General features: G+C 37.6%; 3 protein-coding genes across 3 annotated transcripts in view; 2 read left to right on the plus strand and 1 right to left on the minus strand.

Moving 5' to 3' along the window:
- LOC116718607 (ras-specific guanine nucleotide-releasing factor 1-like) overlaps window positions 1–12237 on the plus strand; it is a 28813-nt gene extending 16576 nt beyond the window's left edge. The window contains exons 15-27 of the mRNA XM_032560734.1: window positions 1465–1838; window positions 2041–2157; window positions 4076–4246; window positions 5520–5626; window positions 5731–5843; window positions 6222–6282; window positions 6399–6505; window positions 6657–6741; window positions 7437–7634; window positions 7968–8047; window positions 8155–8272; window positions 8382–8450; window positions 9301–12237. Of these exons, the coding sequence (XP_032416625.1) occupies window positions 1465–1838; window positions 2041–2157; window positions 4076–4246; window positions 5520–5626; window positions 5731–5843; window positions 6222–6282; window positions 6399–6505; window positions 6657–6741; window positions 7437–7634; window positions 7968–8047; window positions 8155–8272; window positions 8382–8450; window positions 9301–9393 (1693 nt within the window). The 3' untranslated portion in view covers window positions 9394–12237. The remainder of the gene's footprint in view (window positions 1–1464; window positions 1839–2040; window positions 2158–4075; window positions 4247–5519; window positions 5627–5730; window positions 5844–6221; window positions 6283–6398; window positions 6506–6656; window positions 6742–7436; window positions 7635–7967; window positions 8048–8154; window positions 8273–8381; window positions 8451–9300) is intronic.
- Window positions 12238–15094: 2857 nt separating this feature from the next.
- On the plus strand, window positions 15095–21572 carry wdr76 (WD repeat domain 76). The gene is made up of 15 exons (XM_032560738.1): window positions 15095–15413; window positions 15503–15619; window positions 15690–15758; window positions 15870–15959; window positions 16554–16609; window positions 16899–17016; window positions 17112–17213; window positions 17437–17474; window positions 17596–17749; window positions 18802–18960; window positions 19106–19221; window positions 19347–19445; window positions 19546–19698; window positions 20427–20480; window positions 20579–21572. Exons 1-15 carry the CDS (start codon window positions 15375–15377, stop codon window positions 20844–20846), a joined length of 1632 nt encoding a protein of 543 aa, XP_032416629.1. The 5' UTR covers window positions 15095–15374; the 3' UTR covers window positions 20847–21572.
- A 544-nt stretch (window positions 21573–22116) lies between these two features.
- Window positions 22117–27208, minus strand: part of frmd5b (FERM domain containing 5b) — a 59642-nt gene continuing 54550 nt past the window's right edge. The window contains exon 14 of the mRNA XM_032560737.1: window positions 22117–26638. Coding sequence (XP_032416628.1) covers window positions 26049–26638 — 590 coding nt within the window. The 3' untranslated portion in view covers window positions 22117–26048. The remainder of the gene's footprint in view (window positions 26639–27208) is intronic.

The raw sequence follows: 27208 nt of genomic DNA on the forward strand, positions 1-27208 counted from the left end.
ACAAGATGAATTTCTATTTATCTTATAATCAGGGCAAATAAATCAGACTCAAACTTCACTGTGCAGTTTTGCATTGTTTGGATTTTTGCATCAGCTTTATACACATCACCTTTTATTTGGTTGAACTTAGATAAAGTGTACACTTTGGCTACATTGAACTCTTACTTGGTTTATCGCTGCTATTGTTCAACACCGTTTGAGATTCCCTTACTTTTCCACCTGAGGATGCAGTAGCGGTGCTGTAATGCTGCAGTGAAGAGGTGGGACTTCCCCAGTGACTGAATTAGCCTTTGCTCTCACATGGACTGTCTGTGAGAAACCTCATCATGCTACCATGCCCAGTCCGGCTGAGGAGGGACTGAGGAGGAGGCAGTGAGAGGTCACAGCAGCACACCTTCTCTCCGCCATCACAGTTAATTGGATCCTGTGTCTTCCCATCTCTTCCCTCTTCTTTCTCCCATTCCTCGTCTTACCCTTTGCTGTTCTCTTGCTTTTATTTTTCTTTCCGTGAGTCTGACCATCCCTCTCACTGCAGCGCTGTCACCATGGCAACCTTCTACTCTGCTGCAGGACCCCACCCTCTCCCCCTCTCTCCTGTCTTCCCCATCATCTGCAACAGCTACATGGTATTAAATATTGATGTTGGTGTTTTGCACCCTGCTCTCTTCTTCTCCTCCTTCTTCCTTTTTGTCATATTCCCCCTCTTGTTTTCTGGTCAAAAGCATGCAATCTTTGCCTCTTTTTGCACTCTTTTACAGTCTTGACTTTTTAGTTCTATTTCAACTTCTTTTCAGTTCACCTCTCTCTCACCCTTCCTCTACCCCAGTCGGTCTCATCATTTCAAATGCTTTCTCCTCTAAAAAGTGTTTCTTAAATTTCGACACGGAGACACGCTATGACTGCAGCTAGCATCATACAGGGCTGGAGACTTCCCATTCGCCCACTCGCAGCCAGCAACCTGCGCTGTGGTGGAATCCATATCAACTATGTTGCTCCTCTCTGGTGCCCTCCCTCTCTGTATTGCTGTTTTCAGCCTTGCTTGTCTTGTGTTATTACTGAAGCCCAGTCTCTTCCTCTCTCTTTTCCTCTTTGTTTATTTGGCTCCCCTTTCTCTCCGCTTCTCTATCCCCATGTCTCTATGGGCCTCCCCTGGGCTGGTTGCTGTTGGCAGCACCCGTGCCTCCCACACTGTCACTTGACATGCTATTTATAGGCCTTCAAGGGGGTGGCTCTCAGAGCAAGGAGGATGCTGTCTTAAACAAAGAAGCTTAAATAAAAGAGGCAGGAGCTCCCAAGGAGCCTTGCGGTTCCTTGGCTTCTTCTGACACCCAGTGCCACCCCATTATAGCCATTGTTGTTTCACTCTCTTATTGAGATCATCTTGTATTCAAACCGAAGTTAAAAATCTAACAATTTCCCCTTTGTCTTTGGTCACCTGTCTCTGTCTCTCCCCATTTCCTGCAGCTCGTTGGAGCTCTTCTTTGCCAGCAGCCAGAACAACAAACTCCTTTACGGTGAGCCACCCACGTCGCCACGTGCCAGCCGCAAGTTCTCCTCGCCGCCTCCTCTTTCCATCACGAAGAATTCCTCTCCGAACCGCCGACGCAAACTTTCACTCAACATCCCCATCATCACTGGGGGCAAGGCCCTGGACCTTGCAGCACTCAGCTGCTCTCCCAACGGCTATGCAAGCATGCACACAACCATGTCTCCCTTCAGCAAGACCACACTTGACATTAACAAGCTCTACGTGTCCAGCACAATGGCCAGCAAAATCCCTGATGAGGGAGAGTCCAAATCTGAGGGCAAAGCTGAAGAGTCCGCCCCTGGCAAGCAAGGTCAGAATTGCTACCGGATTCATGTTTTGAATGTAGTTTCCCATTGGGCTGCTTAAGTTCAGGGAGGATTGTTTTTCAGTAAATATCAACAGAGTTGTTCAAGGTCATTTTAGTTGTGATTTTATTGTGTTATTTTATTTTCCTCTCTTCACATTTTGTGCTCTTCCTTTTATTTGTACTCCCCTTTGAATTCTGGATCCAGATCGGTCTGTCAGAGAGGAATGTGATGAAGAGCAGAGTCAGAGTGATGAGGCAGAATCAGAAATGTCTCCTCCCAAGTCACCGTCAACACCCAAGAATGTCAAGTCAAAAAACTCAGGTACAGCACAGCTCATCACCATTAAGCTGTTCATATTCTTCAGCTTGCTTGACTTTGAAGTCAACCAGTTCAAAAACCAGTTGAGCAGTTTAAAAAGGAGAAAAAAAAATTGATTTCCAGAAATAATGGAGCTGGGAAATTGCTGACGCTTAGGGATGAGTACGAGTGGCATGCTGCGTTTTACAGTGGTCCTTGTTGACACATGTCTTAAACAACATTCAAGGACATCAGATTAGATTAACTGGGTAGTAAATGCAAATAATGAATGGGTATTTGAAAAAAAAAACACCCCAAAAAACAGTTGGGATTATACCGAAAGGCAACTGAACTACAAATTTCTTGATAGTTTGATAATTACATGCATCTCAACAGAAATTCTTAAATATTTTACAAATAAAAACCTAAACAAACACTGTTGCTTGCAAAACAATCTTTCACTGCAATTGTAGCTGCAACACTGAGATTTGTATATGTATAGAAAATTATTCTTTAGAAGATACCTAAATGTCAGTCAGATTGGAAATATTGCCACAATTTCTCAATTTTATTTAAGTGTGGGCTTTGACTGGACCATTCTAACACACAAATAGGCTTTGATTTACTGTAGAAATACACCAATGTCTCAAGTTCTCTGTAGGCGCTAATAGATTTTCTTCCAGGCTAGCCCTAGCTCAGTCTGTCTTCCAATTAACTTCTCCTGAATAGAATAGCATCCCCACAGCATGATGATGCCACCACCCTGTTTCGCCATGGGATTAGTGTTAAATTGTTCTCTCATTTGATCAGAGCATTTTCTTCCACATGTTTGCAGTATCTCCTGCATGGCTTTTGGCAAACTTTAAATGATACTTGAGTACAAGACTAGAACAGTCTGTTGACGGGAACAGTTTGTCCCGTCTACAGATTGTTACATCTGAGCTGCTGTGGGCCTTTGCTTATCCTCCTGAGTTACCTTGGCCCTTTTTTATGCTTCTTTGGTGAATGCTCATATTTCCCAACTTGATTTTTCTTCCACTTCATCTATCACATAAAAGCAAAAAAAAAACAAAAACATGTTTAAGATTGAGATTGTAATGACATAAAATTTGAAAATGTTCAAGGATATACCAGCTTCCGCAAGATAATTTAACTGCAATGTACAACATTAAAGAGCTGATTTTTTCAAAATCGGACAAAACAAAAGTCGAATCAGATGCAGTTAATGCTTCAAGTTTCAGGGCCTGATTTGATGCACAGTGTAAAGGTCTGATTTTAATGTCATCTAATGCGACAAGACTAAAAAGGCAACACCACTTTTTCTAGCTTCTCAAAGTAAATAAAGATAGCATCAGCAAACTTAGAACAAACTTCTTTTTGTTTTGGAGAAAGAGAAAGACAGGTACAGCCAAATAAGGTCTTGATAAAAACCACCCACGGCATCCTGGCCCTCCCCATGTCATATAGCGAGGGAGCATCCACCCCGTAGGTAGTCAAGCACAATCCATCCCCAGTGTGTTCTCTTCCCACGTTGCTGGATATAAGGGAAGCCAGTGCCTTGTGTGAGTAGGTGGAAGGAAACCTTGTACCTTAGCAACGATGTGCGTGTTCTTCTATACCGCCCCCGGCTGAACGGAGGAAGGCAGAGGGGGGAAGAAGTGAGTAATGGAGGGAGGCAGAGAGGCAGGCACAGTGGAGCATTCACCGTCATTGCCGTGAGATGCAGGACACACTGTTCTACATCGGTTTCAGCTCTTGGTTGCCCTCCAACGGTCAATAGTTTGATTATACAGCCTAATGCTAAGATAGACAAATTAAAGGGGCTAATGTGGAAAAAATTCTCTCCTTAGAGAAAATCTTCTTTGGTGTAGTATATATATATTTTTTGTGTGTGTTTTTTCAATAAATTAAATGTTTGCAATTTTAATGTTCCCATATTTAGAGTTTTCCCTGTTTTCCTTCAACAATGGCATGGTGGTGTCATCTTGCCGGGAGCTTGAGAATAACCGCAGTGCCCTATCCGCTGCCTCGGCCTTTGCCATTGCCACAGCTGGTGCCAATGAAGGAACGCCGACCAAGGAAAAGTACCGCCGTATGTCCCTCGCCAGCACAGGTCAGTAACATACTGTAATTGACTGGCAGAGCTGCTTCTACAACACTGTCTGAAGCATTTGAATACTGAAAATGAACAACCATTGTTTGGTTATAGAACCAGTATCCAAATTATGCATTTTTTTTATTCAGTGACAGTTTGACAGTTTGCCTGTCACACACTTTTTGCAGTTTCGACTTACAGTAATTCCATGTATTTTCTACGGTAATAAAATGTTTTGGATATTACTGTCAGCAACTGTTGATACTTCACCATTTTTTACCGTAAATTTAAGGAGTTTTTTTACAGTGCAAGAACAAAACCCCCTCTTCTTAAATTTAACAAGAAGTACTTTGGGCAGTCCCACTGGAGAAAAGTTGTATGGTGAAACAAGACAAAGATTTTTTAAACACTAAAAATATTGTATCGACTCTCAGGGATGGTGATGGTGGTATGATTGTTGGGTCTTTCTTGTTGTCATGGCAAGTGGTGGATTGCAAAAAGACAGATGAGAGAATAACTTCAACTTCCCCACAAACCAACAACTGCATGGTTGAAACTTGAACATAAGTGGCATCAAAGTAGTGATGCCACTTAATGGAAAAAATAATGGAAAAACAGATATTGAGCAATAATGCACAATAAATGTACTAATTTTACAGAGATGAATACTTTGGTAGAATTATTCCAACAATGTGTAGAATAGCATATCAAAACCTGCTAAAAGACATTTGACCAAATTTAAAAGGGACATATCCTTATATTTGAGCTTGTATATATAATTTTAACCTGTCTGGAAAAGGCTGAGTCCAGTATATCAAAATTTTCCAGCTACTTCTGCTTTTATTTAGAAATAAAACACTACTTTAGAAAATAAATGAGACCCTAAAGTGAATTTTGACACTAAGGTTTATGTTGTGGGGGAATATGTGAATATCAACATCTGAGCACAACAAGGAAATTAATTAAATAAAAACTGCTGGATTGTTTTGTAAACATTTCAAATCTTTATTTATTTCCAACTATGTTACTAATAGGGAAACATTTTCATCTGTTGCATGGTTGTTTTTATTTTCAATTTCTGTGACATTTAAGGTGAATAAATTTATCTGGCTTTATTACATTCTTACATTTTGGGAGGTTCAAAAAGTTTGAACTTAAACAATGTTTATATTGCTTGTCCTATGTTTAAGCAGCAGTTTTTTAGCTGCAGCAGAAGCAAATTAGTGAGGCATTACTGCAGGAGCAGGCTATTTAAGAAAAAGAAATCCAACTGTATTAACCCGGATTCCAGGTTTTCCTACAGATCAGAGGAACGGAGACAAAGAGTTTGTTATTCGCAGAGCTGCTACAAATAGAGTCCTGAATGTGCTGCGTCACTGGGTGTCCAAACACTCACAGGTGAACTTTGACTCCTTTCTTTTCTGTTTTTTTTCTTCTGTTTTTGAAGCAGTACAATAAGACCTGTGTAATAACACTGTGGTCATTCTTGTGTGTTTCCTCAGGACTTTGAGCTGAACACAGAGCTGAAGATGCGGGTTATTGGCTTCCTGGAGGAGGTGATGCATGACCCAGAGCTCCTGACACAGGAAAGAAAAGCAGCTGCCAACATTATCAGGTTGGTTTTCCTTTCTTCATTGCACGATCAGCTACATAGTCGTATGTGACGCACTTCTGTGAAAGAATGGTGTAGAAAAGAAAATTTTTGAAAGAACATAGAAAGCTTTGTTCACATAATGAATAGCCTAATTGGAAATCATGAGTAAAATGTTCCTGGACAGTAACAGCAAAGACACAGAGAGCAGAAAAAAGGTAAACCCCATTCTGAAAAAAGGACAGTGTTAACAAACTAGTGGGGTAGAATCAGTCTTGTTGTTGTGGTGTGACTAAATCTTTTAACATGCAGGAATGCTGAGTAGCTCTTAAGTTGTTGTTTAAAAACTAAACCCTCTATGAAGAAATCGCTGAAACAGGCGTCACTTCTATTTGCATTCAGGACTCTCACTCAGGAGGATCCTGGAGACAGCCAGGCCAGCATTGAGGAGATCACCCAGATGGTAGGCATGAGAAAACTCTTTGAATCTGCCAGACTGTTACTGCTTTAGGATTAATAATGACTTGGTTGTTTGTGTGTGTGTGTGCATGTATGGGGTGTGTGTGTGTGTGTGTTTAGGCTATGGAAGAAAGTAAGACTGAACCATTTGAGAACCATTCTGCCTTGGAGATTGCTGAGCAACTGACAATGCTGGACCACCTGGTCTTTAAAGTTATCCCTTATGAGTGAGTAGCCTACATGCAAACCTTTGAATAGAAACAAGACAAGAACTACTTTTAGTAAAGGGAGATTGAAGAACGCACAGAGTTCACTTGATGCTGAATGAATATTGTGCTTAAATATTATTTTGTGACATATCTATTTCTTTTTCTATAGGGAGTTCTTTGGACAAGGCTGGATGAAGAACGACAAAAATGAGAGAACACCATACATAATGAAAACAACCAAGCATTTTAATGATGTATGTGATAACATCCTTCTTATAGATTTATAAGTGATCTTATTAAATTAGAATATTGTTAAAATATGTATTTATACTAGTAATTTGATTACAAACAATGTAATTATATTATTTAGATTCTGCCACCTACTGCCATGGTTTTAACAAAGCCAAGGTTACTTTAATAGTGGCCTTAGGTTTACCTGCAGTTTTGCATATAGTTTATTTTGTCATTCTCTTAGCAATAATCCCTAAATTCTCTACGGGTTTAGGGCAGGTGAGTTCGCTGGTCATGCAAGCACAATAATACCTTGGTTATTAAAGTAGGCATTAGCACTTTTGGTTGTGTAAGCGGTGCCATGTACTGCTTGAATCTGAAATCAGGCTCTCCAGAAGGCTTGCCAGCAGATTGAGGCAAATATTTCTCTAAAATCTGAACATCAAGTAACTCAGATTCTGTGCCTCTCTGCAGTTTCTTCAGACTCACATTTAGATTTCCATTGACTCTGGCCACAGTCTACAACCTTGTGTGTCTTTTCTTTCACAATCCTGTCTAGGCTGTGTTATCACTGCTAGTCACTGTGGCTTGTGCATTTGTGTTATATACTATTTACAATATTAAATTTTTCACAGACATTGAATTTGGTCATTTCATTACCCATTAACCACAATCAAAAGTATTACGACATGTGTATGTGTGTGTGTTTCTTTTTTAGATCAGTAACAGGATCGCCTCAGAAATCCTTCACTGGGATGATGTCAACATGAGGGTGGCAGTGATAGAGAAGTGGGTGGCTGTGGCGGACATTTGCCGCTGCCTTCACAACTACAACGCCGTTTTGGAGATCACATCCTCGCTCAACCGGAGCTCCATCTTCCGCCTCAAGAGGACGTGGCTAAAAGTGTCTAAGCAGGTACTGTATGTGTGTCTGTTCAGACTCTTTTGCCTTTTCTTAGTTTTTTGGACATGTTCTGATTCATAACTGATTGTTTTCAGGTGTGCTTGCTAACTTTGGCATATGAATTATTCAAACTGAAAAATATTCCTCAACTCAGGGGACAAATTAATTTAGTTTTGATAAAATAGCAGAAAACTTGGCAAGAAAAAAACTTCCAGAAAGAAAACAGATATAGATATACAGATATAGATATGGTATATTAAAAATCATCTCATAAAGTAACATTAAAAATATGAGTTCAAGGAGATTTTACAAGCGGTAACAAGTTAGCTGTGATATTCTTTCTAGACAAAAACTGTGATTGACAAGCTGCAGAAGCTGGTGTCGTCAGAGGGCCGCTTCAAAAACCTAAGGGAGGCTTTGAAAAAGTAAGTATTTGTCTGTTTTCATCACTTTGTAGAACAATTTGTTTTTTGGGGGGTTTTTTGTTTTATTTTACATCTGTTTCTTTCTGTGACCTGCACACTCTTTTCAGCTGTGACCCTCCATGTGTTCCTTACCTGGGAATGTACCTGACTGACTTGGCCTTCATTGAAGAGGGAACACCAAACTACACAGAGGACAACCTCGTCAACTTCTCCAAGATGAGAATGGTAGACAAAATTGTCATATCACAATTGAGGCAGAGCCCTTTAATTTTTACTATAACCGTTTGCTATAAAACGGTTGAATATGACGCGAAACTGTTCCATGTGCCTCCAGATTTCCCACATCATCAGAGAGATCCGACAATTTCAGCAAACTGCTTACAAGATAGATTTTCAGCCTAAGGTGAGAAAACTGATGGCTGTAAGTAAAACATTAAACATAAAAATTATCATTAACATTAAACAAATATTCACCTGATTGACAGTTTAACAGGTCAAGAAGATACTATCAAAATAAATGTGGAGAAAATATGACAAATTATTTCACAACTAAAGTCAAAATGTCAAACTAAAATAGAAGTAATATCCTAAAAAGACAAAATGCTAATGCTTGGGCCAGTGGGTTGGTTTAATACTCAGTGTTTTTTTCTCACCATTGCAACTTCTTCCTTTGCTTACTTTTTTTTGTCTTATCTGTAAACACATTTTGATCTTGATATTTTGACTTAATTCTTAAAAAATGTTTTCAAATATAGTTTTACCTTTTAAACTAAGTTTTAAGTTTACATTTTAACTATTTCTTTAAAAATATATTTGTTCTCTAAAATGGTAATTTTTTCTCCACATATTAATCTTCTTTCTCCTCATCCTTTGACTTTAATCTCAATATGGGACATTAACAAGATTCCAAATTACACAAATGACTCTACTAATACGTTATATAGTTCAATGTACGTTCATTTCTTCACAAGAAAATTTCAAAGAAATGTCTACTTATAAGCATTTGTCATGATAAACATGCAGGTATGCTTTATTTGTCTTCCTAAAGGACTCCTGACACAGATAAGAAAAAGCTAGCCTTTTAATTGAGTTTTAGTTTGTTTGACCTTCTGATGCAACTGTCCAAACAGTTGCAAAGAAAAGTGCTTTCTCAACCACAATTATTCTTTCATCAAATGTCCATTCCAAAGGAAGATCCTAAAAGTTAAAAAAAATTCCTTTCAGTGTACTATGCATGTGCTTTTTTGCTGCAGGTGGCAAAGTACTTGCTGGACAACAGCACAGTGATGGATGAGGAGAGCCTGTATGAAGCATCTCTGAGAATTGAGCCCAAAACTTCATCATGAAGAGAAATTATACTATGATCAGATAGAGACTGCAGAGAAGGTTTCAACGTGTACATTTATCATTATTTGTATTAGACACAATAGGCTGTGCCCTCCTTGTATTTGCTTCCTAATGAATTCTGTGTATTATTGTTATTAGAGATTGAATAGAAGCCCACAGAGGTTTTATTTCTATAGTTATAAAGTATTTATATGTTCTATATCGTCTTAAATGCTAATTTATGACCTGTTTATTTTGCACTAGAGAGCAGATAGAAAGGAGTGTTTACAGACTTGATATTTTAGTATATCTAAATGGGCAACTGGAGTGTAACACAAATTTCTCATTCATGAGAAAACGGCACTTTGTAGGAAGTCAAGAGTCTGCGGGAATTAGACTTCATGAAAGTTCCTGTTACAAAATTATTCAACTTGTCAAAAATCACACAAATGTGATTTTCAAATGACTGTACAATCACAGATTGTACGTGGATTTTTAAGATAGCAGTCTACGTTGAACGTGACTCCGCAAGTAACAACAAAGTAGCAAACTTAGAGGTTACTTTCCCAGAACTTAAAGATTCATTTTCCAAACTTAATAAAGACTTTGTTGGAACTTTGATCAAACGTCATACTGACGTTCCTAAAATTGAGCAGGTGCTTTCTGGGACCTTACTACTTACTAAGCCTGAGCTCAAATGTCACTTTCTGGAAAATACAAGAGGCTTTCCTGGAACTTTGAAGTTACTTCCCTGCAACCTGCTAAGTACTTCTCCTGAAAATACTAGCTACTTTCTCAGAACTTGGCAGTTACTGTCCTTCAGCTTCTTAGAAATTAGAGGCTACTTCCCAGAAATAAGTTTCATATAACGTAGTAGTTACATTCCTGGGACTTACCAGGCACTTTTAATAGGTTTTTATGGAAATTTCTCCAAAGTTACCACATACTTTCTGGACGATAACTCAATAGCAATATATATCGTGATAAACACATGATTAATATCAATAGGTAGTACGTCCAATTCAGTGTTCACTAATTTCACTGCACAGCATTCTGGGGTATAGGCGGAGGAAAGGTTTTAACTGCTTAACATCTCACTTCCAGCTAAGCAAGTTGAGTGGCATCAACTAACACATTCACTCTTTGGTCACCTAGTAGCAACTCACTCACCTTTTGGTTACCTAGCAACTACCTGTTTAATAACTTGTGCAGCAGCAGTTTAAGGTTTCACCAATGTTTAAAACTGCTTAAAAATAACAAAAGTCAGTGGGGAGTAAAAATTATGAATAAAATACAAAAGGTTATGCCACCAGTTAGGGAGTATTTCACATACTTAAAGCAATAACAAAAAAAACCCTTATCAATAATTATCAATATTTACTGATGTGAAACCCTCATATTGTGATACATTTTTCAGCCATATTGTCCAGCCCTACTTTCTGGACATAGACAGGACTTTCCAAATTTTAAATTTTACCTTCCAGAACATACTAGGTACCTTACTGGAGGTTTTTTGGAACTTACTAATTACTTTCCTTTTAGTTTCAAGGTGCTTTCTTGGAACCTTCTTGGAACTTACTGGAACAAAATTCTGGGTACTGTCCAAAAGCTATCAGGTAAATTTTGAGATTTAGACAGTTTTCTTTCTGAAACTTACAAGATTTCTTCCTGGAATGTTCATGGAAATTCCAAATTACTGGATTTTGCCACTTACTTCTTGAAACTTTGGTTACTTTACAAAAGTTCTAGAAAGTTTCTGGTAAGCCTAGGAAAATAATGTTTAGGTACTGGGAAAGGGTTTCTGAGTTCTAGGAAAGTATGTGATGTATTATGTAGTATTAAAACTACTAATGCATGACTGTTACTTTATATTAATTTTGAAATGTTCTAAAGCTGTTGTTTTCAGCTGATTAGAGGGAAAAGTGGGACTAAGGTAGTAGCAAAGGTTGAATCACAATCTGTTTTATGTAACCACTGGCTAATTAACATGTAAAAAAAGATTGCAGAGAAACAGAAAGTTTCTTTATAGTTTTGGATTTTTTTTTTTAATGCTTTGCTTACTTTATTCCCCTGGTGGGCAGCGTCATGTATATACACTATAAGCACCAGGCAATGTATGTAGCAAATGTAACAGATTTTGAGCCACTTACAGAAGTTAAAATTCTCAGCGTCAATATTCAGACACAGAAAGTACAGTCTTTCAGGTAAAATCCTCTTTTGTTAGTGCATTATGATTTTGCCTTAATCATGAAATGGATTATATTCCACAAAAGTATTTAAACTTCTTTGTTCTACAATTTGCCAATAACATAAACTGACTGCATACAGTATAATGTACAGATGGTCTGATGCATTTCCTAACATGCAATGTGTTCAAAGACACATCCCTAGAAATGTGTTATCCTTATGATTGTTAAATGCTATAATTACTCTCCTGTCTACGCCACTGTGAAACAAATGTTTAAGGCAACATTAGTGTACTACATTCTATTCCAACGTGTTAGCAGGAGCTACACAGTAGTATTATTGTGCTTCTTGAAATATTTATATGTATTTTTTACAGGCTTTATATAGAGAGACACCTAAAGCTTAAGTGGCAGGCATGTACCACTTTTATGTTTTCAGATCAAATCTATATATATACAGAATGGTATGTGTACTGTATTTAAACCCTACCTTTGCACCCTTCAATCCGTATCCTCCAACAGGAACACCAGATGTTTGCAGTGAGCAATACACAGTGACATGAGAATTATCTTTCAGTCTATTTCAACAGCTTGAGTAGTATTTCCAGTTTTGTATAAAAGTGTACTCTTTCCTGATTACCTCTTGTTAATAAATCTGTTTTTTCTCAGGGGGCGAAATGTCTCTGGGCTTCTGTTTGTGCTTTTAAGTTTGACCTCGACATTTGAACTGAACAATAATGCTTTGCTTTAGCACACTCAATAGGGAAGTTTGAAAATAGAGTCTATATACTGGAAGCTGGTTTGAGTTTGCATCAGGGTTATTTATCTACAATTAACATAGTTAAAGACACAATTTATTATATTTAAAAATTACTGCAGCAGGGAAATGTGCATACAAAAGTGTTTATTCTACAAACTTTTTATTGTGGCTTTAACAATTTGTCATTTTACACCCATAAACTGTAATGTTTATTGGTATAACATGCAATAGCAGATATAACTAACTTTCTGTCACACAATTAAAAAGCATTAAAAAGAGTATACTAGATGCAAAATTGATCATTCTTTGATAAGTCGACACTTCAGAGGATTTTTAAAATCATGTTTAGTAAACATGGTTTATGGAATGTAAGTTAATTTTGGCAGAGAAAAATCACTGATAAATGCTTACTCAACTGTACCATTGCTAGCTAATTAAGACTGCATTAAGAAATTTAAAAGGACACTGAAACAACAGTATCTCACAGCTGAACAGAACAAACAAAACTGACAGCGAGATTTAGGCCAAGTCTTCTTCACCCTCCTCATCATATTCTCCCTCCTCAGCAGTGAAATCCTGTTGCTGCTGGTCAGACTCCTGATCATTCATTCTCCACTTCAGTGAACTCCATCTCATCCACACCCTCACCAGCGTACCATCGGATGAAAGCTTTGTGCCTGAACATAGCACTGAACGTCTCAGAGACATGCTTGAACAGCTCTTGGAAAACCACACTGTTGCCAATAAACGTGGCAGCCATCTTGAGCACAAAAAGAGGAATGCCACGACTTCAGTCTTGACATTGTCTGGGATTCAAACAAGCAACACAGTCGCTTTAGTTGCTGTTGTCTTTCTCAGTGCCATTCAACACCACCTTCTAAAAGCCCGCTGAACAGTGCACTCACCTCGAAGTTTGGGATGAACTTTGACAGGTTCTGCACCATACTGAAGAACCTTATCAGTGATGCTTTATCCTGTGGGTTTTGGCATTTCTGCAATAGCTATGACCTTTTCTTTGTCTAGCTTTGGGCTTTCTGTGCTGAGAGTGACCAAAATATCGAATTTCAGCTATTCCAATCTTGAATTTGTCTTTGTTAAGCTTGAGGTTGATGCTTCTTATCATAGGAGCGGTTTCATTCTTTTGCCTGTTGTTTTCTGTCTTTTTCTCATTCCAAAATATTGTCCATGATGTTCACAATTCCTTTGAGTTCCTTAAGTCTTTGAGTAATGCATTCTGAAAAAAGTAGTTACTAATGAGATTCCAAAAGGCAATGTTTTGAGTCTGCACTGACCAGTGTTAAATGTGCACAATTCAGAAATCTCTTCATAGTTGAATTTGCCAAAATCCATGGTTTAGCTCGAATACTGAAAAGCTCTTTGAATTTTGCATCGTTGCAAAGATGTCTTTCACTGCTCAAAGTGGGAGGTCTTACCTTTATGTCTTTCAAAGGGAATTGACAGAAATCTCTTTGTTTTTGTCTTTTGTAATGTTACCATACTGTTAGTTCAGTCAGGCTTATTTGTTTTTTAACAGCAAGTGCCTCCATTCTTTACTAGTCAGCTTTGATGTTTTTCTTAATGTCAAATGCTTTCATGGGTGAATGCACTACTGGAGTAACTGGGAGATCAACCTGAATGTGATGTCTTCCCGGTACACAGCCTAATTCCAAAAACACATCTACCTATTCTTGCAGGACATTTGTTTCTCCTTTAAAGTCTACTTTGAATATTCTCTCTATCAGTCCATAAGTATATATGAATTTCCTCCCAATATAGCAGGTAGGTTGGCTTCTATCATCTGAAACGCCAACCCGTGTACTTTGCTGTTGTAGTGACATTTCAACTTTACAATGTGCAATAGCACCATCTTGTGACAAGAACATGTCAGAAACCTAAAGCTAGATAATCTTTTGTTTCTTTTATCAAAATTGTACCAGCCAGAACATTGCAGTCTGTCCTAGTGTGAAGTCTGAAGATTAAACATATTGGGGAAACATACAGGAAGATGTGAAAAAACATAACAGGTGAGATAGCAGATTCCTCTTTACAGTAATGGTCAGTGCAGACAGGTTTTGGAGTGCAGGAGGCACTTCTGAATACCTTTTTTTGATTCGATGGTGGCACTTGTCATATTTTATGATTTAGTAGACTGAAGAAGCAGCCAATCCACAGGTGAGAGGAAAGAGTTAGATAAGCTAATCAGGAAGACTATCTCTGTCATATGATGCTGCCCTGATCTATTGCAGGTGGTGGAAGACTGAAGAGCTCTCGATAAATTACTGAATGTCTTCCACTTCATCCATAAATTTGTTACAGAACGGAGAACTCCATCAGATAGCTTTCAGCATGTTTTTGTTTTTATTCGCTTAATGTAAATAGTCTGTTGTTTTGCACTTTTATGGTACTAATGACTTTGTATGCAGTTTTCTAAATAACTGCACAATATTATTTTTATTGTATATTTGTCCTAACTGCATTTTCTTATTCTTCTTTTGTTTCACTGTTTTGTGAATATGGACGCTCCCACTGACGTTATATTAACTTGCTGCTGTGACACTTGAATTTCCCCACCGTGGGACAATAAAGGATATTCCCATTCCATGCAATCTAATAGTTCCAGAACAAAAAGAACAGAAAAAAGAACAGAAGTAATAAAACGCCCTTTTATTACTTCCTTTTATTACTTTATTTCTGTAGATGTGTGTTATTATAATATTTTTCGAGTTATTTGATGTGAACTACAGTAGATTTCAGAATATAGTGGGGGTTTCTTTTTAGCTTGCTTGCTCTGATTCCTACTCTTAACCGGTAGGTGGTGGTATTGCGTCAACTTGTTGTTTGCCAACCGCCATTGCAAAGCAAGAAGAAGCAGGCTCCTCCTTCGCTTCCCCTCCTCCTCGTCTCCTTGTTGCACAAGAGAAATGGGAGGGATTTGTTACAAAACTTAGACACCGTGTGGCGGCAAACAATTTGTGAATGTTGAAGTCCACAGCTGTGCAGTCAGTTTTAACAGCTGGGATTTATTCACTAACAACAATTTACTGAGTGTAAGGACATGTCTACCAGACAAACAAAACGTGAAGCTACTATGAAGGTACGGTGATCGTCTGTTTCTCTTTCGTTGCGACTCTTTTTATGTGATGAACTTTTGTGTAACAAATTTCTCTGCTTACCGGTGAAAAGTACATGACTCCAGATACCAATGCAACAGTCCGACGGTCATCTCGGACTCGAAGGGCTGTCGCCCCTAAACGGCTCGACTTTTCTCCAGACGTAGCAGATGAAACGGTGGCCAGAAAAGTAAGTTCAGGCAGGGAATGGTTCATGTTGGAAATCTGTTCGGTAATAGGTCCGCATTTTCTCTCGATAGAAAGCAAAAACCCAAAACAAAATGCCAAAGAAGAGGAGAAAGGATGAAGATGAATTGGACCAGACAGATGTAAGTACACCAAACTTTCTACGTTTATGTCAGATGTAATGGTTGATGTAATTCTGTGTGTGAATGCCTGGAGGCTGTATGAATGATGGCAATATGGTGTCTGTATAACAGAATGTTGGAGGGCTGTCTGCATATGAACTGGAGCGCCTTGAGAACATCAGGAAGAACCAGGCTTTTCTGTCCTCCATCCACTTACTCCAGGTAGATCGACTGGTTTGTTGCTGTCTTGTGTAACATTTCCTCTGTTAAAAATCAAAACTTTCACAAGCAAGCTACTGAGTAAGAAAAAGGTAAACTTTGAATTTTAAACCTCAAGGGCGTCTAAGCCAGATGAAACATGATGCATTGCCATTTACCTTTGAATTCATATCAGTAGTAAACATGCATAAAATCAAAAGCATTCTTATAGAAATAAAGACATTTATTGCTGGTAAATATGCAACTCTGGTCCAACATGTCTTTAACATTGGACCCCCGAATCAAGGTGCTTTTTGTCTATTTTTATTGAAGATGTCAACAACTTGCCTGTAGCTTTATTTCAGATTTGTTTCACTGTGACAATTGTAGACTTAGACTTAGACTGATTTTATTATCATTTTGCGTGCACAGGGTGTATACAGAACAAAATTTCGTTGCATACGGCTCAGAACAATGTTTTGAGGTTCCAATGTTATGAGGTTACTCCAGAATAAAATAAAATGCACTATAAAATATAAATATAAGTATAAAATATAGAGATTGTTCCTCATGTTTTTTTTGACTAGAAATAAAACTCGTGTTTTCCTTTTTCATAAGGCCAGAGAGGATTTGCATCAGACCACACGACCAAAGCCATCACAGCGAGGTTTGAGGTATGGTTAGCTAAAACTCCTGACTGCTCATTTCAGAAATCAACTTTAAATTATTTTCTGAAATTTGGGTAAATTTTGGTTATTTTAATCAGCAGTGGTTGGTAAAATGCAAACTTTGTTAAACAGCACAATTTCTCATTTTCATGGCTTTTCAAAGTACTTTTTTTTTTTGTAATGCTGTAGAAATATTCTTTGGCTAGCTTTTGCATTACGTTTGACAAATCCTAGCTTTGTTTTTTTCTTTTCTTTTTACATTTATAATTTAAACATTTATAATCTTTATTTGCAGGCCCCAGTCAGCTGTTAAGGAAGTACTTCCTCCTCGTAAATCCCTACGCCTTCAGAATAAACCAGCAGAGAAGTTGACTCTTCCCAAAGAACCTACTGATTTGCTTCACCCTGATCTGGTATTGTATGATAAATGTGTACTGTCCCTTCAGTAGTTGTGTATTGCATTCTGGATTTTCTCTTACTTATTTTGTTTTTTTTAATTCCACTAAAGACCAGTGTATTAAAGAAGCCCAGTGGCGCTCTGCACATGAATCCCATAAATCAGGATGGGGGTTTCAAGCTGCCACCAGAGCTTCTACAGCTCTCCTCGGAGGTAGGAATTACATGTTTCCTTCTTATTGTCCTAATTTAACAATTTTTGAAATAAAATTATATGTTTTACTCTGAATATTAAAACTTTTCTCTTAATTTTCTTTTAAAACTTAAGAAGCAAATGATTTCAGCTTGATATAAAATCTGTTTTGCATGTAGAAAAGTTATGTCAATGTCTTGGTTTTTGGTTTGAAACAATGGCTGTTTTTCTTTTTTTTAAACGGGACACAAAGGAGGAGAAGAGGAAGCTTGATCTAAAAGAGTGAGATTATGTTTTGTATTTGTTATTTTAATTGTTTAGTACATTTTTGACCACTTCTCAGGTGACAAAGATGTTCTCCTGTTGTGAGGAAGCAATAGATGACTGTAATGTCTGAACACAGGTACATTTCTGCACTGAAAAACCTTAAGATAAGAGAAGACGATGTGGTCAAAGTGGTGAAAGATCGCGTCTTCTCTGCAGCCTTCCATCCTTGCAGCAGCAGCCTGTTGCTCGCTGCTGGAGACAAGTGGGGGAAAGTAGGACTTTGGAATATGGTAAGTTGCACTTTTTCCTTGGTAAGACAAAGATTTGTAAAGGTTTTCTCACCCGTTTTAAAATTTTGTGAACTTAAATTTTTATGTGACATAATTTGCAATAAAAGCTGGACTTCTTACAACTTTCTTTCAACAACAATTTTCTTTTTGCCAATTTCCCACAAAATCCAGACTTACTAATTGCAGGACTAATTTTACTACCTATAGATTCTCCCACCTTAGTGTTTGATCATTGCAGCTCCCTATGATTTACCTTAGGTCCTTTGGCTTCTTGTTTTTTAGCACTTTAAGGGGGATACATACATTTATTTAATTAGCACTTTAAGGTCGATACATTAATTTATTTAATTATTTTAAACCTAAAACTATCATAAGCCACTCCGTCCGTGGATCAACAGATTTTTTTTTAGAAACTGTTCTGCTGCTTTGGGACACATCTCTCAGGCTTAATTTATTAAATATGTGTGAATATTTCAAACTTCCTCTGACCTTGAAATGAGCTATAATTCACTTTCACTGGAAGCATAGCAGAGGGAATGTAATTGCCACATTGTCATTAAATCTTGTTTTAGTATTCTCGTGACGATGTTTTTTTGTTAAAGATATTTAAATTTCTTCATGTAGTTTACATTCACTGAATTAAAAGTTTAGTTTTTTTCTCACTGCTTGATGTATAATCAGATCAAACTGATCTTTGGATCAGTTAGAATTACAACATTTTTATCTATTTGCTAAATGCCACAATAACAAGAGAAGGAAAATGTCAAGGATTTCTGTATTAATGTCTTCAAATTCAGAAGTTTATGTACAATTCTTCAGTGTAGGATTGCCTTTGAACTCTATGACTTGGGTCAAACCTTCTGTGTTTCCTTCTACAAGCAAAATAAAGATGTATGTGTCTTTTTGAGACATTCATGCATCACATACAGTCCCATTGACAAGCATGTTCAGCATAATCCCAACCACACTCTCTATTCTCTTTTCCAGGCCAATATTTTAAACAATTTTCTTCATACATGTTTGATGTAATTATTCATTTTTCTGCGAATCAGGGTGCTGAATGGGGCGATGACGGTGTTCTGCTCTTTGAGCCCCACTCTCGTCCGGTGGGTAGCATGGCGTTCTCCAAGTGTCATCCTAATCAACTGCTGAGCGCCAGCTACGACGGATCCTTGCGCTGCATGGATGTAGAGAAGGCCGTATTTGATGATGTACGTACAGTTATCAACAGTCAAGCACATTTGTTCAAAATATAATGTTGATTCTGAAATTATCCAGACCTCTGGTTACTCTACCCTCCTTCTGTTGCTAAGATATTCAGACCTTATGTGAAAAGTTTTATTCTTTTTGTTCCAGGTGTATGACATTAATGATGGCCTTAAAACATTTGCCTTTATGTCACATGACTGTTCAACACTTCTGGTAGGGACCTGGTTTGGAGAGGTTGCCATCGTCGACAGGCGGACTCCAGGGTAAGGCTTCACTGTTCACAATAAGTGTATATGTTTGTTTATTTGTTCTTATTTACTGTTTTATTCCTGAAAATGTAAATTTTTCTCAGTAAATCATCTTTATAACAACTTCATTGTCCTTGAAGAAACTCCCATGAGTCTCTTCACTCCCTAAACACCAAGGCTGTTCGCTGTGTAGACGTCCATCCTCTCCAGATGCAGTACTTTGTCGCAGCAGAAAGCAGGTAATTATTGCATCATTGATTTCTTCCATTGTTTTGAGTTTACATTTTTCTTTTTCACATTATCAGATTGTTTTCTTTTTAAAACTTTTTTTTTCTACAGGACAGTAAATATTTATGACAGCAGATACTTGAAGAAGACCCAAAGCAAGGCAGTGTCTCACCTGAATGGGCACGCTCTATCCATCACCAGTGCTTATTTCTCACCTTGCACTGGAAACCGAGTGCTCACCTCATGTCTGGACAATCACATAAGGTGAAGCAAACAAGTTGTTAAAGCGCTGAGGGTTTTCACATCTTCTGTTACAACCACATACCTCAATGAATTTTATTGGGTTTTATGTGATAGACCGACACAATTTGGAGCACATTTGTAATGTGGAAGAAAAAAAAAAATCTGCTTTTCAAATGTCCTCATAGTAAAATATCTGGAAAGCTAATGGTTTGTGGAACCACGTTTCACTGCAATTACAGCTTTATGTCTTTTGGGTTGGGCGTTCCATATTTAAAGACTGAGGCTTCTACCTATTGTTTTTTTTTGTTTTTTTTTACCTGATGGCTCAAACTCAGTCATTTATTTTGTGGAGCCTACCCCAGTTTAGTCTTTGCCACTGAGGTGTTTGGTTTATCACTTGGTCTTTATGCTAATTGATCTCAAATGTCTGAGGCCTTCACAGAACAACTGTAAATATACAGAAACAGTTTACCACACTGCTAAACTTTAATAATTCAGGACTTGTCAAGGCAATTGGATACTCTGATTTTCTGGGTTTTATTTCTTTAAAAACTGAAAGCAGCATATAATTTTCTTTCTACTTAACAATTATACATTGTATTTGGTCTGACAGAAAAATCTCTCATACAATAAAATACATTGAGGTTGTGGGTTGTAGCATGGCAGGAAAATGAAGACATTTAAGGGGTATAAATATTTAAAATATTCCAGGAAGTGTCTTTTATATTATGTTCTTATTAAATTCATAGGATATACGACACATCTTCGTTGACTACTGAACCTCCCTTGATTACATCCATCAGGTATGTTCAGAATTTATTTGCATTTTAAGTATTTTCATATGTTTTTTGTTGGGTCCTGATCTAACTATGCAGCATGTTTCTCCCTCTTGGATTTGCAGTCATGACATGCAGACGGGCCGCTGGTTGTCGAAGCTCTCGGCAGTGTGGGACCCCAAGCAGGAGGACTGCTTTGTGGTAGGAAGTATGAAAAGACCCCGGCGGGTGGAGGTGTTCCACGAAAGCGGGCAGCTGCTACACTCCTTCCTGGATGAGAACCTTGGCACGGTGCTGTCCGTCACAGCCTTTCATCCCACAAGAAATGCCCTTCTGGGGGGAAATTCATCAGGACGCATGCACGTCTTTCACAGTTGGAGCGAAGGCCAGTGAGTTTACAACCGTCATCTCTGGGTGAGATGAGTATTGTAGGAAAGAGCTGACTACACAGGTACTGCCAAAAATTAGAAGGGTCATTAAAAAAGGTCGATTTAGCAAATATTCATTAATGAGCTCTCTGTAGTCATCAGAGTCTATAAAAGTCCATTCCAGATGTGTTGCACCTTTTTTTTAAAAATAAGCTTTTGTCTTCTTTTTAGATTGTTGCTCAGAAGACTTTCATAGTCTGACTTCTCAGGGTCTTTTTACCCTTTTGTTCACAGTTTGCTGAGTTGCCAATGCAACTGCCTGTGTCCTGCTTCTATGCACCTCATACATGCATTCCTAGTGTTAATAAATTAATTTCTTTATCGTTCTCTTCAGAATTTCTTTACATTGTATCCTCTATAGAGAAGACAACTCGCTCATTCTTTGAAACCCATCTTATTGATTTAAGGCTTATTTTGGGGGGAGATTTGACCACATGCCTTCTTAGTTTTAAAGAAATGTAACTATTGTGGTTTATTTGTTACTTTGAACAGGACCACCATACAATAAACTTCAGCATATTTAGATATCTTTAGGTTGAGGTTAGTTTTCTGAATAATGTTGAAATATTTGCACCGTTTTTTTTTAATTACGAAAGTTTGAAAATACAGTAAGTCCACTGCATTGTTTTTTTTTAAAATGTTTTTATCTTTGTGACGTTTGCATAAAAACAATAAAGTTATGCAGTGAACATGACTGCTACATAGAATTTTATTCCTAAATTTTGTCACCTCTAAGGTGCAGCAGCTTGACAAATTTTAAACAAAAAACATTTTCTTATGTGGTTGACCTGAATTAATTATTATAAATGGCTAATCAATGTTTTTATTCAGTTGTCCATGTTCTTGAATGTTTTATTTGTAAAATTTAAACTGAATTTAAATCAACTGCGAGATTTAAAGTATGAATATTGTTTATTCACAGATTACACTAGTCTTCAGTCAATAATAGGAAAAAAGCAGTCTTGGTTAGAGGAACTGAATGCAGAACATAATGCTTACAGAGACATTGGCATGTGCTGGACTTTGATACAAGAAGAAAGATTACAGTAGGAACATGTTTGACACCTAAATCCTGTTGACATGTTTTACTGAGAAGAAAGCTAGTAGCTTTATAGCTAAAGTGGTACTCCAGTTAATGTGCCAGCTCAAGTTTGAAACATTCCAGTTATCCAGTTTAACTTCCTGGATAAATCAAACTGCATTGTACAAGTGGGCACAGAATTTTTTTTTCTTCTTTTTTTTTTTACCCTGCTGCAATAAAATATACAAAATTTGTACTAAAGGCAAATGATAATTCAATGGGTTCCCCTTTTGAACTCTTGAAAACAGACTCTCACAAAAACATTTTGCATTTAATCAAATTGCATAAATTAATCTGATTTATAGAGAAGACAAAGAACAACAAAACTGGCTTTTACGTTAAAAGGTTTTTCTAAGAACGGGGACCAAAATCTGTTCCAAACATGCCTCTACAGTATTCTTTGATGCACCGTAAATGTTTAGCAAGCCTTGAAGGCAAAGATTTGCATTTAACTAGTCAGACGTTTTTACCACAGAATCTGAAACATTTTGTTTATATAGGACAGGGGTGTCCAAATTTAGTCTCTAACTTTTAAACGTATTCCTTCTCCAACACACCTGAATCGAATTAATTTGCTTGACTAGAGAACTAGACTTGGGCACCCCTTATTGAGCACATTTTATTACACATAAACACAAATGTAAGCAACAAGCAAATGTTCCTGCTTGATTGGCAATTTCTTTGTTTTTAGAATGCCGTCTGGCACAAACTGAATTAAAGCTTAAATATGAGTAGCCTACTGAAATATGCAGTTGAAACCAGTTGTATACATGGACTGTGTTTTTTTAAAAAGAAAAGAAAAAAAAAGACGACTCTTATTAAATCAGAATAAATCTGTCCTATTTAAGTTAGCTTTGCTGACCTAAAGGCCAGAATGAGATAATTTTCTCACTTTAGCTTTCTTCAAAGTCAGAAGAACTTTAAAATGTGGTTGCATTGCTTTTAAACTAATTGAAAAGTTTTCCACAAGCTGTAAGCAGCTTGCTGGGATTTTGGCCCATTCCTTCTTTTATAATTGGAGCTACTGAGTCGGTCTGTGACGGCCATTCTAAAACATTGGCTTTGTTTTTCCTCCGGTGGGAACAATTGTCATTATGGCCAAACAGTTCAATTTCAGTTTCATCACAGGACTTTTTTATACAAATGTGGATATTTGCAAGATGCAAACTAGCTCTCTAATGTTGCTTTTTGAGTAAGGTCTTTTCCCCTGTGGAGTGGCCTTTCAGTCCATCGTGGTGCATGACTTGTTTCACTGTGGATATTGACACTCATCAGCATCAGAGAAGAGTCTCACAGGAGCTTTAGGTTTTCATCTGGGGTTGATGGGCACATTTTGCACCAAACACACTCCACTCTTAGATCCTGTCTCGTTGCTGTAAAATGTGATGGCATCACAATCTCATGCTGTTGATACTGGCTATAAATGTTTGAACAGGTGAAATGGGAAACTTTAAGACTTCTGAAAATGCATAATTCTCTTCCTCATACATTGGCTGATTTCAGTCATTTTTTTTCTTGAGATACAGAGTAGCAACATGTTTGAGGTGCGCCTCCATTTAACTTCCTTGAATTAACCACTCTGCAAAGCATTGACATATTTCAATGAGTTTTTAAAAACAGTTTAAAGTTGTGTATGATCTTCTGACTGTGAAGAAAGTAATATGGATTTTAGCAAATGACAATAATTTGAAACAGGAAAAGTTAATCTTACTGCATGTTACATCGAGACAAAATGAAAAGTTTTTTTATATATTTAGTGCATGTAAACATGGTTTCAACTGCACAAATATTATTGGAAGTATGTTACTGAAACTCCCTAGAGCTACAAAGTAAAAAGCAGAATTTTTTTATTTTTTACCATGTAAAAGCAATAAAATTCATACCGCTGCCTCTAGAGAGGTTGATTTTTCGTTTGGAAAAAATGCAAATTACACAGTAACCATCAATCCTATTTACCTGTGCATATATATATCTAGAATTTCTCAACCAAACAATAAAATCATATCATGTCTCTTTTTAAAGCATAATGTTCCACATCTGCTAATACACTTCACTGGCGTTTAGCATTTGTTTTTTTTTTTGTTTTTTTTTCATCCTGAGGACACACACTTGACTGTGAACACTGACTTTTGGAGTTTATGTTTTTTTTTTTTTTTTTTTTGGAAAATAAAGACACATTGTAGGTTTGCTTGCAAAAAATCAGAGTAATAAGGCTGAAGACAGTCAGCAGACTAGAAGAGCGTTCATCTGTTGATGCAAACAGGCTGTGAAACAACAGAGGTTTCTTTGGTAGGCGTGGCGATGAACAACGCTGTGTTGGATATAAACAATGATTGCTTTCTATTGAGTGCCTTAAAAACATTTTTGTTGTAAAAACATGTCACAGCCACTGTGAGGAGGCGTCCATAGGTTAAACTGACAGCAATTTGTACAAAAATAAACGCCATTTAAATATACTAAACCTTAAAATAAATGCATGATTTTAGGAACAGCAGGGTAACACAAACGTAAATGACTCACTTCTGTAGGGTTCTGACATAAAACTATCTCTTAACACTGTGGGAAAATAGCACAAAGTTTTCAAATTTTACAAAGTCAAATTTCCTTAGGTAGAAAGTATTTTGGATTTTTAACATTATTGCACATCAAGATGAACTTTCTATAGATTTTGAGAGGAGAACTAACCAAAAACTTGACTACCACTACATTATTAACTCACGTTTTCCCTTCAAACTACAGCAAAGTGGCACCAACTCTTCACACAGAAACTGATTGTGTTATTTGGCTCCTATTTAATAAGCAGTAAACTTATAACTTTGATATATTATATGTATTCTTATGAAAGACTTATTTTGTTTTGTAGACTTTGATGGTCCAGTAGTGTTTGGACTAAACTGATCATGTGAGAACATCTGACGAACACCTGAGCATGGACACAGTTAAACTGACGAACATTGTTCAAACCAGCTGACAGGGTAGCACCTGCATCACTCTGAATCATAAAGTGATGATGAATAACTGTTTGTAGTTGTTTTAACTGAGTATAAACAGATCATCTAGTTCAAAACTTGTTTAATTAATCACTTTGTGATGTTTCTTGGTTCTAATCACCCCTGCATATGTCTTCTAGTGGCAGCCTAAACACCACCTTTCTACGTTTATGCTGACTGTTGGTAAAAATGCATAAAAAGCCCTAAAACAAATCTACCTTTTGTTTAAGTAGCATAATTTCACACTGAATACGTTAGAAAAATTATTTTAATTTGAGGACCTGGAAACTATTGATTATAAATTATAGTTTCCAAACGCTAACCAAAATTTAAAAAATAAATCTAAAAATCTATGCTTCTATTACATTTATATTTTGTAGGGATTATCTGCCTGTGTTTTGATTCATAATTGACAATAAGTTTGGCACGGCTGATTTTGCAAAAAAATAAAAAATAAGTACCTATTATAAATGAATTTGTTTTATACTGCTAAAAAAAGTGAATTAAAAGTCAATTAAATGTCGGGTCATGTATAAAATTATGCTAATGCAATAAAAGATTCAAGGCTTTTTGCACATTTTTATGAAGGGTTACCAATACTTATCGAGGTTGTTGTTTATCATTCAGGTCATTATTGGTTTGATATAACTAATCACCTATTTTGTTCTCTTTTTTTAATCTCTCTTCATAACTTTTCCTTAAGTCTCAGGTCATCCTCTCTCACAGTAATGATATAAAGTATAAATGAATAGAAAAATAAAGGCAACTATCTCTGGCTGAACAAGCGAAGCCTGAATGACTTTCATCAAAGCTTAGATTCACCCTGCATTTGTGACTTTGTGTAAAAATAAAATACCTTAAAATGACCTGGATTTCTAAAATAAAGTGTGATTTTTTTTTTTTTTTTCCTACGTATGTAGTGATAGTCATACATTATAATCACGGCAGTCTGTGGCTTGTGACTGGAACTCCTTCCTGGGAGAAGCAGAGCCAATATAAACAAAGCTGTCGCATTCCTCTTATTTTCTCCTGTACTGCCCCATCTCTGTCCCCGGAGGCCTGTGTTAAGTCATGGACTCTCCTCCATCACTTTACCTCATTTGCTAACAAGAAAACCGCCCATCCATCGTAGCTTACAGGCGAACCAGCGCCGGAGAGGACAGAAATACTCAAAGTGAAACTGCTGGAACTCTGGTGTCTTGCGGATGTCCCTCAGGAAGGCTATGTCCAGGTCGGACTCGGTCAGCATGATGAGCAGCAGCAAAAGGGCGAACAGCAGTCCAATGGTGACCAGGAACAGGCGCAGCACGCTTAAGACGAACTTGTTAAGATCCTCTACATCAGCGCCTTGTGAAGGCCTGCTACGGACCACGCGCGGTGCTTTCCTGCCGGGCCTGAACTCCCCTGCCTGCCCCTCCTTCAGAGCCCTCGCCTCCGACTCCTTCTCCTCGTCGATGCTGCAGGGTGCGCCGTTGAGATGGCGAGCTGAAGGAAGCTCCACGCCATGCTCTGCTACAGGAGTGGGCAGCACACTGTCCGAGGGGCTGTAGGTCTCATCGGAGATCACTCCTGACGTGCTGGCCTCGCTCCTGTCCTCCAGGTGGCCCCGGCTGGACATGAAGGAGTCACCATGGGAGACAGAGCGCACCGGCGTGGAGTGGGCACTGTCTCGAAGAGACTCTAATCCTGAAAACACAGATTCAAAGATTATCTAATTAAACTAGGTTGTTAATCAAGGATGTAAAGCCGAAATTTCAAACCCTCCTACTTGTTTTTAATTCTTTCACTATGTCCATTAAGAGTGGCATAAGCTCTGCCATTACACCACCATTGATGCACCAAATTCTAGCCATGCCATTTACATGATAGCTCAAATTGATATCCATCAGGCAAGCAAAACTTTTCCAAGTTATTGCCTAGTTTAAGTGAATCGGTGTCAAGTGTAGCCTCTGTCCTGTTCTTAGCGGACAGGAGTGGCAGCTGGTGTGGCGTTCAGCTGTCGTCACCCACCTGCTTCAAGGTTGAATCTGTTAGAGATGATATTCTTCATAACCTCATTGTAATCAGTGGTGATTTGGCTACTGTTGCCTTTATATTACATTGAACCAGTCAGCCTCTTTTCCTCTAACCTTTCCCAGCTGTTGACAAATAGTGCTGGTCTGTTTTTGGCTGATTCACTATTTAATAAGAAATTAAACAAATGTGTCACATGTAGTATTCTTATAGTGGTAACTAAAATTAAAAGAAAACACAAAA

Source organism: Xiphophorus hellerii, chromosome 4, assembly GCF_003331165.1.
Source record: "Xiphophorus hellerii strain 12219 chromosome 4, Xiphophorus_hellerii-4.1, whole genome shotgun sequence".
Classification (NCBI taxonomy): Eukaryota; Metazoa; Chordata; class Actinopteri; order Cyprinodontiformes; family Poeciliidae; genus Xiphophorus; species Xiphophorus hellerii.

Coding starts and splice junctions, on each gene's coding strand:
- wdr76 (XM_032560738.1), top strand. CDS start 15,375: ATGTCTACCAGACAAACAAAACGTGAAGCTACTATGAAG. Junction 15,759..15,869: donor ATGAATTGGACCAGACAGAT/GTAAGTACACCA, acceptor TCTGTATAACAG/AATGTTGGAGGGCTGTCTGC. Junction 19,699..20,426: donor TGTCTGGACAATCACATAAG/GTGAAGCAAACA, acceptor TTAAATTCATAG/GATATACGACACATCTTCGT.